Source organism: Entelurus aequoreus, linkage group LG17 (genome assembly GCF_033978785.1).
Source record: "Entelurus aequoreus isolate RoL-2023_Sb linkage group LG17, RoL_Eaeq_v1.1, whole genome shotgun sequence".
NCBI classification, from domain to species: Eukaryota; Metazoa; Chordata; class Actinopteri; order Syngnathiformes; family Syngnathidae; genus Entelurus; species Entelurus aequoreus.
In genome coordinates this window covers 28282474-28299380 of record NC_084747.1, presented here as the reverse complement: position 1 = coordinate 28299380, position 16907 = coordinate 28282474, and the positions used below count along the sequence as shown (strand labels likewise).

At 36.4% G+C, this 16907-nt stretch overlaps 1 protein-coding gene and 1 non-coding gene across 2 annotated transcripts in view; one reads left to right on the top strand and one right to left on the bottom strand.

The window, feature by feature from the left end:
- adgrv1 (adhesion G protein-coupled receptor V1) overlaps positions 1–16305 on the top strand; it is a 472167-nt gene extending 455862 nt beyond the window's left edge. Inside the window, exon 96 of the mRNA XM_062025438.1 lies at positions 13731–16305. Within this exon, the coding sequence (XP_061881422.1) occupies positions 13731–13849 (119 nt within the window). The 3' untranslated portion in view covers positions 13850–16305. The remainder of the gene's footprint in view (positions 1–13730) is intronic.
- On the bottom strand, positions 10902–10975 carry trnai-aau (transfer RNA isoleucine (anticodon AAU)). Its single transcript has one exon. It is a non-coding gene; the product is annotated as a tRNA-Ile (tRNA).
- Positions 16306–16907: the final 602 nt, after the last annotated feature.

The window sequence follows — 16907 nt, the reverse complement described above, 5'->3', positions numbered from 1 at the left end:
TTTTGTGATAGAGTGATTGGAGCACATACTTGTTGGTCACAAAAAGCATTCATGGTTCTTTTATGAATTTATTATGGGTCTACTGAAAATGTGGCCAAATCTGCTGGGTCAAAAGTATACATACAGCAACATACATTATCAATTTTGGTTACGTAGAAAAGTTACAATCAAATCAAATAATCTTCATGGCATGGCCTCTTAACTTCATGTGAGTGATTATGATTGACGACTCCTGTTGACTTCTCTGAGCCCATTTAAATAGGGCTCATGTGATGTAGTCATTAGACTCGGTTACAAACGCTACAATGGGAAAGTCAAAGGAACTCAGCACAGATCTGAAAAAAAACGAATCATTGACTTGAACAAGTCAGGAAAGTCACTTGGAGTCATTTCAAAGCAGCTTAAGGTTCCAAGAGCAACTGTGCAGACAATTGTTCGTAAGTATAAAGTGCATGGCACAGTTTTGTCATTGCCACGATCAGGAAGAAAACGCAAGCTATCACCTGCTGCTGGGAGAAAATTAGTCAGGATGATCAAGAGTCAACTGAGAACCACCAAAAAGCAGGTCTGCAATGAATTGGAACATGCTGGTACACAGGTGTCAGTGTCCACAGTCAAGCGTGTTTTGCATCGCCATGGACTGAGAGGCTACCATGCAAGGAGGAAGCCCTTGCTCCAGAAGCGACACCTTAAGGCTCGTCTAAAGTTTGCTGCTGATCACATGGACAAAGATAAGACCTTCTGGAGGAAAGTTCTGTGGTCAGATGAAACACAAATTGATCTGTTTGGCCACCATACCCAGCAATATGTTTGAAGGAGAAAAGGTGAGGCTTTTAATCCCAGGAACACCAGGCCTACCGTCAAGCATGGTGGTGGTAGTATTATGCTCTGGGCCTGTTTTGCTGCCAATGGAACTGGTGCTTTACAGAGAGTAAATGGGACAATGAAAAAGGAGGATTACCTCCAAATTCTTCAGGACAACCTAAAATCATCAGCCCGGAGGTTTGGTCTTGGGCGCAGTTGGGTGTTCCAACAGGACAATGACCCCAAACACACGTCAAAAGTGGTAAAGGAATGGCTAAATCCGGCTGGAATTAAGGTTTTAGAATGGCCTTCCCAAAGTCCTGACTTAAACGTGTGGACAATGCTGAAGAAACAAGTCCATTGCTGTATGTATACTTTTGACCTAGCAGATTTGGTCACATTTTCAGTAGACCCATAATAAATTCATAAAAGAACCAAACTTCATGAATGTTTTTTGTGACAAACAAGTATGTGCTCCAATCACTCTATCACACAAAAATAAGAGTTGTAGAAATTATTGGAAACTCAAGACAGCTATGACATGTGTATGTAAACTTTTGACCACGACTGTATATTTAACATTTTTGGCTTCTGTAACATTACACACATTACCACTAGTCCCTGTACAGGTAATATTGTATACAAATGTTACTCAAACCCATGCATCTGCCACCTTATGGACAATAATATTCTAAATGTTTGGGATCACAAACAATATAATCTAAGGACTTTTAGATTTACAATACAACTGCATACATTTTGTAGATGTGTCTTGTACAAGTGTGGAAAAGCTGTCAACTAAATTCTAAACAATCAGATAATTGAAAAGTTGCATTAGAAGTTTACATTTTGAAGTTGGAACAGTTTGAATCCGATGAAAAATGTGGGAATTGTGGAACTTTGAAGAATGTCCCATTGATATCAATGGGAATTTCAAAAACATATAGGAATTTCGGGAAAAGTGTGAATTTTTTTTTAAATGGTAAAAAACTTGAATGATCTGAATGAGTTAGTGTTTGAATTTTTCAAATCTGTCGAGAAATGTTGAAGTAGTAACATGTTCAATTGAGAAATGGCATTACGGAACTCCTGGAATTGCAGGGAAACCTGGAATTTTTGCAGTTCAAAAAACTACTTCGTGTTTTGTCCTAATTAAGAGGAATGTTTTGACGGTGGAACGGTTGAAGTGGGTTGAAAAATGTGGAAGGAGTAGTCGCCAGAAAAAGGGTGGAAATATGGCTTTGGAAAACCAGGAATTCTGGAAAATCCTGGAATTTATTTGAACTTGGAAAAAGGGAAGTTTGAATTTCCAGGATGGTGCAATGTGTTGAAGGTGGAATGGTTTGAATCGGTTGAAAAAATGTGGAAATGGTGGAAGTTTGAAAAATGGCCAATTCATTTTGAATGGGAAAAATTTCCCGGAAAACCTGGAATTCTGGGAAATCTGGGAATTTGGGGAATTTGTCAAGGGAAAGCCGGCGATTCCAGAATAGGCTGAACAGTATGAAGTTGGAAAGGTTTGAATCGGGTGAAAAATGTGGAAGGTAGAGCACGCCAAAATCTGGAGAAGAAGAAGAAGTTGAACTAGAAGAGGCAATTCCTGAAGGAATTGTGTGTGAATGCTCCAATGCTGAAGTTGAACTAAAATCCTGGAATTTTTTTTTAGAATTGTTGAAGTACAGCACACAATTCCCAAACAGGCTGAATATTTTGAAGTTGGTACAGTTTGAATCAGATGAAAAATGTGGGATTTGTGGAACTTTGAAGAATGTCCCATTGATATCAATGGGAATTTCCAAAACATTTGGGAATTTCGGGAAAAGTGTGATTTTTTTATTTTAAATGTTAAAAAACTTGAATAGTCTGAATGAGTTGGTGTTGGAATTTTTCAAATCTGTCGAGAAATGTTGAAATAGTAACATGTTGAATTGAGAAATTGTATTACGGAATTTCGGGAAAACCGGGAATTTTTGCAGTTCAAAAAACTACTTAATTTTTTGTCCTATTTAAGAGGAATGTTTTGACGGTGGAACGGTTAAAGTGGGTTGAAAAATGTGGAAGGAGTAGTCGCCAGAAAAAAGGGTGGAAATGGGGCTTTGGAAAACCAGGAATTCTGGAAAATCCTGGAATTTTTTTGAACTTGGAAAAAGGGAAGTTTGAATTTCCAGGATGGTGGAATGTGTTGAATCGGTTGAAAAAATGTGTAAATAGTGGAAGTTTGAAAAATGGCCAATTCATTTTGAATGGGAAAAATGTCAGAGAAAACCTGGAATTCTGGGAAATCTGCAAATTTGGAGAATTTGTCAAGGAAAAGCCCGCGATTCCGGAATAGGCTGAACAGTATGAAGTTGGAACGGTTTGAATCGGGTGAAAAATGTGGAAGGTAGAGCGCGCCAAAATCTGAAGAAGAAGAAGAAATTGATCTAGAAAAGGCAATTCCTGAAGGAATTGTGTGTGAATGCTCCAATGCTGAAGTTGAACTGAAATCCTGGAATTCTTTTTAGAATTGTTGAAGTAGAGCACACAATTCCCAAACAGGGTGAATATTTTGAAGTTGGAACAGTTTGAATCAGATGAAAAATGTGGGAATTGTGCAACTTTGAAGAATGTCCCATTGATATCAATGGGAATTTCCAAAACATTTGGGAATTTCGGGGAAAGTGTGATTTTTTTATTTTAAATGTTAAAAAACTTGAATAGTCTGAATGAGTTGGTGTTGGAATTTTTCAAATCTGTCGAGAAATGTTGAAATAGTAACATGTTGAATTGAGAAATTGTATTATGGAATTTCGGGAAAACCGGGAATTTTTGCAGTTCAAAAAACTACTTAATTTTTTGTCCTATTTAAGAGGAATGTTTTGACGGTGGAACGGTTAAAGTGGGTTGAAAAATGTGGAAGGAGTAGTCGCCAGAAAAAAGGGTGGAAATGGGGCTTTGGAAAACCAGGAATTCTGGAAAATACTGGAATTTTTTTGAACTTGGAAAAAGGGAAGTTTGAATTTCCAGGATGGTGGAATGTGTTGAATCAGTTAAAAAAATGTGGAAATAGTGGAAGTTTGAAAAATGGCCAATTCATTTTGAATGGGAAAAATGTCAGAGAAAACCTGGAATTCTGGGAAATCTGCAAATTTGGGGAATTTGTCAAGGAAAAGCCCGCGATTCCGGAATAGGCTGAACAGTATGAAGTTGGAACGGTTTGAATCGGGTGAAAAATGTGGAAGGTAGAGCGCGCCAAAATCTGGAGAAGAAGAAGAAATTGATCTAGAAGAGGCAATTCCTGAAGGAATTGTGTGTGAATGCTCCAATGCTGAAGTTGAACTGAAATCCTGGAATTCTTTTTAGAATTGTTGAAGTAGAGCACACAATTCCCAAACAGGGTGAATATTTTGAAGTTGGAACAGTTTGAATCAGATGAAAAATGTGGGAATTGTGCAACTTTGAAGAATGTCCCATTGATATCAATGGGAATTTCCAAAACATTTGGGAATTTCGGGAAAAGTGTGAATTTTTTTGAAAATGGTAAAAAACCTGAATGGTCTGAATGAGTTGGTGTTGGAATTTTTCAAATCTGTCGAGAAATGTTGAAGTAGTAACATGTTAATTTGAGAAATGGTATTACGGAATTCCTGGAATTTCGGGAAAACCGGGAATTTTTTCAGTTCAAAAAAGTACTTGGTTTTTTCTCCTAATTAAGAGGAATGTTTTGACGGTGCAATGGCTGAAGTGGGTTGAAAAATGTGGAAGGAGTAGTCGCCAGAAAAAAGGTTGGAAATAGGGCTTCAGAAAACCAGGAATTCTGGAAAATCCTGGAATTTATTTGAACTTGGAAAAAGGGAAGTTTGAATTTCCAGGATGGTGGAATGTGTTGAAGGTGGAATGGTTTGAATCAGTTGAAAAAATGTGAAAATGGCGAAAGTTTGAAAAATGGCCAATTCATTTTGAATGGGAAAAATGTCCCGGAAAACCTGGAATTCTGGGAAATCTGGGAATTTGGAGAATTTGTCAAGGGAAAGCCCTCGATTCCCCGATAGGCTGAACAGTTTGAAGTTGGAACGGTTTGAATCGGGTGAAAAATGTGGAAGGTAGAGCGCGCCAAAATCTGGAGAATAATAATAATAAATTGAACAAATAGATTAATTTTGGTGTAGAAAACCAAATGTGTGAATGCTTTGGAACATTCACACAATGACGCATCATTCAACTATTTTAATTCAATAATGTGAATCATTTCGTACAAAGGGTGATGACAAGGGAAAATGTGTCGTCGAGATGTATTGCAAAAGCAGGCAGTCTGACTCCAACGTTGACGTTTCCGCCCTCTCACATGTCACACTGAACTTGTGACCCGCTTCACGGCGTGGAGAGCAGTCAGCAGTAAAGATAATGGCCTCCTCGGGATGACATAAGCGGGCGAGGCCAGGAAGCAGGCCAGTAACGAGGCTCTTCACACACTTCATTCGCTCGTCAACCATTGAACGCTCCTTTGGCTCGTAAAAAGCCGAGGTCTGATCGTGAACTGTTGGCGTGAAGGAGCACTCCGACACGCCGCGTGGCGTCTGACGGCGTCGGTCGTAACACTCGTGCTTGAACAACCACTACATGTGATGTCATCCCGCTCTCAGTGATTTCCAGCGTGGAACTGTCATAGGAGGCCACCTGTGCAACAAATCCAGTCGTGAAATGTCCTCGCTCCTAAATATTCCAAAGTCAACTGTCGGCTTTATTATAAGAAAATGGAAGAGTTTGGGAACAACAGCAACTCAGCCACCAAGTGGTAGGAGGGTGAAAATTGCTGGAGGAGGAATTATGGTGTGGGGTTGTTTTTCAGGAGTTGGGCTTGGCCCCTTAGTTCCAGTGAAAGGAACTTTGAATGCTCCAGGATACCAAAACATTTTGGACAATTCCATGCTCCCAACTTTGTGGGAACAGTTTGGAGCGGGCTCCTTCCTCTTCCAAAATGACTGTGCACCAGTGCACAAAGCAAGGTCCATAAAGACATGGATGACAGAGTCTGGTGTGGATGAACTTGACTGGCCTGCACAGAGTCCTGACCTGAACCCCCTCGATAGAACACCTTTGGGATGAATTAGAACGGAGACTGAGAGCCAGGCCTTCTCGCTTAAACATCAGTGTGTGACCTCACCAATGCGCTTTTGGATGAATGGTCGAAAATTCCTATAAAGACATTTTCCGCAACCTTGTGGACAGCCTTCCCAGAAGAGTCGAAGCTGTAATAGCTGCAAAAGGTGGACCGACATAATTTTGAACCCTACGGGTTAGGAATGGGATGGCACTTCAAGTTCATATGTGAGTCAAGGCAGAAATTTTTGGCAAAATAGTGTATGATTGGAAAAAAATATTAACATAGCCTTCAAACTAGTGCGGTGCAGGTCGATACTGAAATATCGATGCCGGCGATACCAGATTTTTAAGTTCTAATATTGATTCCTGAATCAAAAAAGCAATACTTTTGATACTTTAGTTCAGGGGTGTCCAAACTTTTTCCACTGAGGGCCACATTCTGAAAAATCAAAGCAAGCGGGGGCCATTTTGATATTTTTTATTTTAAAAACCAATACAATATATGTATAAAAAATATACATTTAGGCCTCCACTCAGGCTTGATCCCGGGGACCCCAAAGGGTTTTGGTCAAAAAAATATTAAAAATATGTCATTATTCAGTATTATTATTTTTTATTATTATTCAAGTTTTAAATCTTTAGATCAACATTAGGTCTGTCTGTCAATATAACGTTTTTAAAGATTTAAGTTGTATGCTCTTGTCAAAGAAAACCCTGTTTTTTATGGAAAAAATACAAAATATGCAATATTTTCACACAATCAAATTTTTAAGTGGAATATTTGAGATTATATAATAATTGGAGCCTTAAAAAGGTCAATAACTCATAACAACATTGATTTTAATTCATTATTATTTTTTGAGCAAAGACACTTAAAAACAAATCACACTAAAATTATTGGGAATCCAAATAATTATAGTGTTAAAAAATAAATTCTATTTTTTTTTTTTACTGTTTACTTTTAACACAATAATCTCGAGATCAACTTCAGATCTATCCGTCAATTATGCGTTTTATTGTTGTTTATGTTTTTCGTTTGTTTGTTTTAGGCCCTTCTTTATAAAAAACAGCTCAGTTTTTTATATGGCAAACACAAAATATGCAATATTTTCCCCAAAAATATCGCAGATGTGACGTAATTGGAGCCTTGAATAGGTCAATAATTCATAATGACATTGATTTTGATTCATTATTATTTTTTAAAGAAAGAAACAGCCTGCATGGCAGCTTTGTGTTATTAGAGTAAACATTGCAACATTTTCTTGTTACATTTCACCTGTTTGCTCTTTTATACCACTTATCATGTTTTTAATTTTTTTTCATTCGTATTTTTAAAATGTGCCGTGGGGCCGTTAAAAAATGACCTGCGGGCCACAAATGGCCCCCGGGCCGCACTTTGGACACCCCTGCCTTAGTTGTTTGAGATAATGTACACCATTACACAGTGTAATGTAACTAAATCACCTGTTTTTAACCTTTTTGACCAACTTTTCCACTCAAATATAAACTCTAAATCAGTAGTCTTACTCTTGATTTTAAAACATATTCAATAATTATATCTAACCTACTTACAGTTTATCAGTCAAATGTCAAATGAAATAAACGCACGTGTTAAACACAAAGATAAATGTCAAGGCTTAGGTCAGGCTGATTATAAAATTAAATATGAAATCAAAAATACTGCAAAAGAAGGGGCTCATAAAAACTGATTAAAAATAAATGTACACAGTGTTAAAATAAATAAATTATAAATCAATCAATAATAATGATAACTAGAAAAGGCAATTCTTGAAGGAATTAGAAGACGGAACGGCACTTGTACTTCCGGTTTAAAGCTTGAAACAGCAGAAACACTAGACACTCACCCAGCAGCACCTGCAGTGAGCGAACTCGTCCAAAAAATTGCGCCATAGCACACACAATAACACACCATTTAAGTGTCTTTGCATGTGTTTTTTGAGAACTATTTGCATTATGGCGGTCAGCGAAGAGAAACCCGTAAATTAGCCGCACCGTTTTATAAGCTGCAGGGTTCGAAGCGTAGGAATTTAAATGAGTTAATGAATTGTTTTAGTTATATTGTAAAACTTACAAACATTGTTTGGAGTGATGAATGAAGAATCCATATGAACAGAGACGCTAGGGACGATAAGAAGACGGAACAGCACTTTTATGTCCGGTTCAAAGCTTTAAACAGCGGGAAACACTGTAGACACTCACCCAGCAGCACCCGAGGTGAGCAAAGTTGTCCAAAAGATGGCGCCACAGCCCAAACAATAACAAATAATTTCAGTGTCTTTGCATGTGTTTTTGGAGAACTATTTGCATTATGGCCATCAGCGAAGAAACATCCATACATTACCCTTTTTATAAGCTGCAGGGTTCAAAGCGTAGGGAAAAAGTAGCGGCTAATAGTCCGTAATTTACGGTATTTCCCCACAGAAAAGAAATCTGGAAAAGACAGGTCATCTAATATTTGGGAATATTATAATATATTATAATAATATTTTCTTCCTGTCAGTCACACACACAGAGAGTCCTTTTGGAAAAAGCGTCTCAAACTCAGAGGAATAGTTTGAATGTTGGAATGGTTTAAATGTTGAAGAGTTTCAATTTCCAGGAAAACCGGAATTTGGTTTGGAACTTAGAAAAAGTTAATTTCAATGGTAATTTCATGGAAATGTGGGAATTTTGGGAAAAGAGGGAATGTTTTTGAAAATGGTAAAAAAAAAATAAAACTTGAATGGTCTGAATGAGTTGAAATGGTTGGTGTTGGAATTTTCAAATCGGTCGAGAAATGTTGAAGTAGCAACATGTAGAAAATTGTTATGTAATTCCTGTAAATTCGGGAAAAGCGGGAATTTTTCCAGTTCAAAAAACAACTTTGTATTTTGTCCTGATTAAGTGGAATGTTTTGATGGTAGAACGGTTGAAATGCGTTGAAAAATGTGGAGGGAGTAGTCCCCAGAAAAATGGGTGGAAATAGGGTTTTGGAAAAGCAGGAACTCTGGAAAATTCTAGAATTTTTTTTAACTTGGAAAAAGAGTAGTTTGAATGTCCAGGATGGTGGAATGTGTTGAAAGTGAAATGGTTTGAATCAGATGAAAAATGTGGAAGTTGTGGAACTTTGAAGAATGTCCCATTGATTTCAATAGGAATTTCAGAGAAAATTGGGGATTTCGGGAAAAGCGGAAATTTTATTAAAACATGGTCAAAAATGGGCTAAATGAGTTGAAATGGTTGGTGTTGAAATTTTTCAAATCGGTCGAGAAATGTTGAAGTAGTAACATGTTGAATTGAGAAATGGTTTTACGGAATTCCTGGAATTTCGGGAAAACCGGGAATTTTTCCAGTTCAAGAGGAATGATTTGACGGTGGAACGATTGAAATGGGTTGAAAAATGTGGGAGGAGTAGTCGCCAGAAAAATGTTTGGAAATAGGGCTTTCGAAAAGCAGGAATTCTGGAAAATCCTGGAAAAAATTTTAACTTGGAAAAGGGGAAGTTTGAAATTCCAGAATGTTGAAATATGTTGAAGGTGGAATGGGTTGAATAGGTTGAAAATTGGGGAAATGGTGGAAGTTTGAAAAATGTCCAATTAATTTTGAATGGGAAAAATGTCCCGTAAAACCTGTAATTCTGGGAAATCTGGGAATTTTTGGAATTTGTCAAGGGAAAGCCCGCGATTCCCGAATAGGCAGGTGTACAGTCGTGGTCAAAAGTTTACATACACTTGTAAAGAACATAATGTCATGGCTGTCTTGAGTTTCCAATCATTTCTACAACTCTTATTTGTTATTGATTGGGGCACATACTTGTTGGTCACAAAAAAACATTCATGAAGTTTGGTTCTTTTATGAATTTATTATGGGTCTACTGAAAATGTGACCAAATCTGCTGGGTCAAAAGTATACATACAGCAATGTTAATATTTGCTTACATGTCCCTTGGCAAGTTTCACTGCAATAAGGCACTTTTGGTAGCCATCTACAAGCTTCTGGCAAGCTTCTGCTTGAATTTTTGATCACTCCTCTTGACAAAATTGGTGCAGTTCAGCTAAATTTGTTGGTTTTCTGACATGGACTTGTTTCTTCAGCATTGTCCACACGTTTAGGTCAGGACTTTGGGAAGGCCATTCTAAAACCTTCATTCTAGCCAGTTGTCCTGGAAAATTTGGAGGTAATCCTCCTTTTTCATTGTCCCATTTAAAGCACCAGTTCCATTGGCAGCAAAACAGGCCCAGAGCATAATACTACCACCACCATGTTTGACAGTAGGAATGGTGTTCCTGGGATTAAAGGCCTCACCTTTTCTCCTCCAAACATATTGCTGGATATTGTGGCCAAACAGCTAAATTTTTGTTTCATCTGACATCACATGGACCTTCTGGAGGAAAGTTCTGTGGTCAGATGAAACGAAAATTGAGCTGTTTGGCCACAATAAATATAATAAATTCCTAAAAGAACCAAACTTCATGGATGTTTTTTGTGACCAACAAGTATGTGCTCAAATCACTCTATCACAAAAAAATAAGAGTTGTAGAAATTATTGGAAACTTAAGACGGCCATGACATTATGTTCTTTACAAGTGTCTTTTGACCACGACTGTATGTGTTTTTGCCAATATCATGTCAGTATCATCAATATTAATAATTATTCACTTGGTATCGAATCGGAAAGAAAATCAGTGTTATCGCACTATAGAGAAACTTTTATGTAAAGATACTATAACCAGTCCTGTGTTTATAAAACTAACACTTCATCAGTCAATTACTTGAATATTAAAGTAAGATCAGTTCAAAGTAACACTTTTTTACTTTGCGCTATTTAAAAATAATTCTATTTATGTGTGATGTAAATTATATTTGTTTATTTTTGGGGTAATAGAAACAAACTTTGCCTGCCTTTTACATTCTAAGCTTACACCTTTCGAAAGCTTCCACACTCTATCTAGTGTTTTATTACCTGTCACTGACATCCACGCCCACTGATGAGGACATTTTGCTAAAAACACAGCTGGCCCGTACGGGGATCGAACCCGCGACCTTGGCGTTATTAGCACCACGCTCTAACCAACTGAGCTAACCGGCCATGTAAAGACAGCAGGTGTGATTTGTGTTGGTGGGGGCCAGCGTGGGCTCATATCCATGCCTATGACTACTGGAATAGAGAATTTGTGGGGTATTGTGAAGAAGAAGCTGAAAGACACCAGACCCAATAATGCAAATGAGCTAAAGGCCGATATTGAAGCATCCTGGGCATCCATAACACCTCAGGCTGATTGCCTCCATGCCACGCCGCATTGGTGCAGTAATCCGTGCAAAAGGATTCCCAACCAAGTACTGAGTGCATTAATTGACATTTTCAAATGTTTGATTTTGTTTTGCTGTTATAAATCTTTTTTGTTTTTACTTGGTCTGAGGAAATATTCAAATTTTTTGAGATAGGATTTTTGAGTTTTCTTAAGCTGTATGCCATAATCAGCAACATTAAAATAATAAAGGACTTGCAATATTTCAGTTGATGTGTAATGAATCCAGAATGTATGACATTTTTGTTTTTTTAATTGTATTACAGAAAATAAAGGACTTTATCACAATATTCTAATTTTCTGAGACAGTCCTGTATATATATATATATATATATATATATATATATATATATATATATATATATATATATATATATATATATATATATATATATATATATATATATATATATATATATATATATATATATATATATATATATATATATATATATATATATATGTGTGTGGGGAAAAAATCACAAGACTATTTCATCTCTACAGGCCTTTTTCATGAGGGGTTTTCCTCAATCCTCAGGAGTAATGCCATTTTTCCCACACATACATATTACGCTCTACCACGGTATCGAGCACTATTTTTTTATACAGTGCTCAATACCGGGGTAGAGCGGAATTGTCCGTTAGGTTAGGAAAAAACATCCTAAAAAAAAAACTACAAGCCCTACATCAGGCAGGGAAACCTGCGAAACAGGCTTGTAGGGATGATAAAGCCTCTTGTGTTTTTTGCCTGACCTAACGTATATATATATATATATATATATATATATATATATATATATATATATATATATATATATATATATATATATATATATATATATATATATATATATATATATATATATATATATATATATCACCAATTGCTAGCTATCTTAAATGCTAGCATAAATACAAAGCACATTAAGATCATAACCCAATCTAAACTTGTATATCTGTACATCACGGTTGTTGTGGCCAAAATTACCTCGGTAAAAATTCAATATCTTAGTTGCTCAGACTGCAAATTTGTATACAAGTTTAGATTGAGGTATGATCTTAATGTGCTTTGTATTTATGTTAGCATTTAAGCTAGCTAGCAATTTACAATTGGTGATTTTATTTTTTATATATATATATATATATATATATATATATATATATATATATATATATATATATATATATATATATATATATATATATATAGTTGTGTGTGTGTGTATATATATATATATATGTGTGTGTGTGTATATATATATATATATATATATATATATATATATATATATATATATATATATATATATATATATATATATATATATATATATATATATATATATATACACTACCGTTCAAAAGTTTGGGGTCACCCAAACAATTTTGTGGAATAGCCTTCATTTCTAAGAACAAGAATAGACTGTCGAGTTTCAGATGAAAGTTCTCTTTTTCTGGCCATTTTGAGCGTTTAATTGACCCCACAAATGTGATGCTCCAGAAACTCAATCTGCTCAAAGGAAGGTCAGTTTTGTCGCTTCTGTAACGAGCTAAACTGTTTTCAGATGTGTGAACATGATTGCACAAGGGTTTTCTAATCATCAATTAGCCTTCTGAGCCAATGAGCAAACACATTGTACCATTAGAACACTGGAGTGATAGTTGCTGGAAATGGGCCTCTATACACCTATGTAGATATTGCACCAAAAACCAGACATTTGCAGCTAGAATAGTCATTTAACACATTAGCAATGTATAGAGTGTATTTCTTTAAAGTTAAGACTAGTTTAAAGTTATCTTCATTGAAAAGTACAGTGCTTTTCCTTCAAAAATAAGGACATTTCAATGCGACCCCAAACTTTTGAACGGTAGTGTATATATATATATATATATATATATATATATATATATATATATATATATATATATATATATATATATATATATATATATATATATATATATATATATGTATATATATATATATATATATATATTGGTGAATTGGTGATTTTATATAATAAGCGGTAGAAAATGGATGGATGGATATATACATATATATATATATATATATATATATATATATATATATATATATATATATATATATATATATATATATATATATATATATATATATATATATATATAAAATAAAATCACCAATTGTAAATTGCTAGCTAGCTTAGATGCTAACATAAATACAAAGCACATTAAGATCATACCTCACACTAAACTTGTATAAAAATGGGCAGTCTGATTAACTAAGATATTGAATTTTGACCTAGGTCATTTTGGCCACAACAACCGTGATGTGAAACATTGATATCATTATCCCAAACACGTTAGGTGCGTTTATATTTCCTTCTTTTTTGATGTGTCTTTGCTCTTGCAAAATGAAACATGATTTATATGGGGGGGAAAAAAGTATAATATTTAGATGGGAATGATCAAAGTGATTAATGTGATTAACATTTTGACTCATTCGACAGCACTAATTTTTTTTTCTTTACCATATTTGTGCTTTTGTTTTAGGCAGCGGCCTCAACGTGAGCGACAATGAGTCCATCCCTGGCAGCCACGATGGCGGCAGCGTCAGCAGCTCCCAGATCGTGGAGCTCAGAAGAATCCCCATCGCTGACACACACCTCTAACCTTTTTTTTCTAGCACAACACAGTATTTTTATACCAAGACATTTGTTTGCACTAAAATATTGATTTTTTTTGTGGAATAGAACTCTTTCATATACATCGGGGGTGTCCAAAATGTGGCCCGGGGGCCATTTCCGGCCCGCAGCTTGTTTTTTAGCGGTCCAAATGTAAAAATGTAAGATAAAATATGAACGTTACACAAAAAAAATAAGAAATGCAATTTTGGGAAATATTGCATGCGAAAGCTGAAATGTGCAAGCTTTTGAAATGCGCAAGCTGAACTTAAATGCTACCATTAGCATGCTAACAGTTAGAATCGTCAAGTACCAAATCATATGACTCTGCGGTGTTGGGCTGTAAAACTGGCAAAAAGAGCACGCTAATGTGAGTACGCCATAATGCTAATGTTAGCATGTGTTAAATACCAAGTTACATGACTCTGAGGTGTTCGGCTGAAAATTGGTCAAAAAATTTAGCATGCTCACAGTTAGCATGTGTCAAGCACAAATGTATATGGATCTGAGGCGTTTGGCTGCAAAATTGGCTAAAAAGGTGTGTGCACTAATGTTAGCATGCTAACAGTTAGCATGTGTCAAACACCAATGTATATGGATCTGAGGCGTTTGGCTGCAAAATTGGCTAAAAAGGTGTGCACACTAATGTTAGCATGCTAACAGTTAGCATGTGTCAAGCACCAATGTATATGGATCTGAGGCGTTTGGCTGCAAAATTGGCTAAAAAGGTGTGTGCACTAATGTTAGCATGCTAACAGTTAGCATGTGTCAAGCACCAATGTATATGGATCTGTGGCGTTTGGCTGTAAAACTGGCAAAAAAAAAATGTGCATGCTAATGTAAGTATGCGATAATGCTAATGTTAGCATGATAGCAGTTAGCATGTGTTAAATACCAAGTTACATGCCTCTGAGGTGTTCGGCTGAAAATTGGCCAAAAAATTTAGCATGCTCACAGTTAGCATGTGTCAAGCACCAATGTATTTGGATCTGAGGCGTTTGGCTGCAAAATTGGCTAAAAAGGTGTGCGCACTAATGTTAGCATGCTAACAGTTAGCATGTGTCAAGTACCGACTTATATGACTTTGAGGTGTTCGGGCTCTAAAATTGGCCAAAAAAGTTAGCATGCTAGAATGCTAATGTTAACATGCTAACAGTTAGCTGTGCGTCAAATACAAAGTTGTGTATGAGTCTGAGGCATTTGGTTACAAAATTGGCTAAAAGAGTTATCGCGCTAATGCTAGCATGCTAACATTTAGCATGTGTCAAGTACCAAGTTGTATGAGTTTGAGGTGTTTGGCTGCAAAATTGGCAACAAAAAAAAAGAGTTAGCATGCTAATGCTAGTAATGCTGCAGCACGGTGTGATTGTTTTGATCTCACACTACTGTAGCATTGGTTTTTTCAGTTCATTTACCCATTTTTATGCTTGAGAATGCTTAATTTATGGCAAAATTGTGTAGAATGTGCTCTGTTACCGGTAACACAAAGCTCAGATATGGATGTTGTGTTTAGATCAGGGGTCGGCAACCCGCATGCGGCTCTAGAGCGCCGTCCTAGTGGCTCTCTGGAGCTTTTTCAAAAATGTATGAAAAATGGAAAAAGGTGAGGGGGGAAAAATATATTTTTTGTTTTAATATGGTTTCTGTAGGAGGACAAACATGACAAAAACCTCCCTAATTGTTATAAAGCACACTGTTTATATTAAACATGCTTCACTGATTCGAGTATTTGGCGAGCGCCGTTTTGTCCTACTAATTTTGGCGGTCCTTGAACTCACCGTAGTTTGTTTACATGTACAACTTTCTCCGACTTTCTAGGACGTGTTTTATGACACTTCTTTTTCCGTCTCATTTTGTCCACCAAACTTTTAAGGTTGTGCATGAATGCACAAAGGTGAGTTTTGTTGATGTTATTGACTTGTGTGGAGTGCTAATCGGGCATATCTGGTCACTGCATGACTGCAAGCTAATCGATGCTAACATGCTATTTAGGCTAGCTTTATGTACATATTGCATCATTATGCCTCATTTGTAGCTATATTTGAAGTCATTTAGTTTCCTTTAAGTCCTCTTAATTCAATTTATATGTCATGACACACTATCTGTATGTAATATGGCTTTTATTTTTTTGCGGCGCCAGACAGATTTGTTTTTGTATTTTTGGCTCTTTCAACATTTTGGGTTGCCGAACCCAGGTTTAGATTATTCAGAACAATGTTTTGGTTTTACTGTCTTTAACGCTCAAATGTATCAAAGTGATCGTCATTTATTTACGCGGCTCTTGTCGGAAAAAGTTTGGACACCCCTGATATGGAGCTCTGAGCTCATTTTTACAGTTCTTACATGGCTGCATGGACTTGTGTACCAACATGTTGTACTAAATGAAGTGAGTCTATATCTGGGACGTTTTGTAGCTATCAACTAAACATTGTTATTAAATTCTGTCTATTTTAAATCGGGCTGTGCTGCGCTTTTCACGTATGCATGCTCTTGTTGCTGTGATTCCACTTTTTCAAGCATGGCTGCAGAAGTTTTACTGTACGGTTATGGAAATAAGTCTGCACAGGGTGAGAGGTCATCTTTCAAGTCCCCCAAGTTCGCCATCTGCCAATGAGGTGAAAGATTTTCTCCAATTTCCGCTATGGCTCATGTATTTGTTCATATTTTACTGCTTATCCTGCAGAGGGGCGAGGAGAAGCTGGAGCCTATCACAGCTGACTTAGAGCAAGTCAGCTACTGTCAATGAAGACAAACACAAGCTCACCAAGGTAACACACAGACCCATGCATTCCAACATGGACACTATTTACTGTATGTATATACAGTCGTGGTCAAAAGTGTACATACACTTGTAAAGAACATAATGTCATGTTATAAAGGTGCGAGAGGGCATTCGTTTCCAAAATAAGTTTGTCTCGTCCATATTAAAAACTTGTTCAGGATGATATCCCCCACCACAGTATACATTCTGTAATGTATAGCACACATGGCATGAAGAAGATTGATTGACAATGGTCTACAGTCCCTTAGCGAATCAGGACGCAGA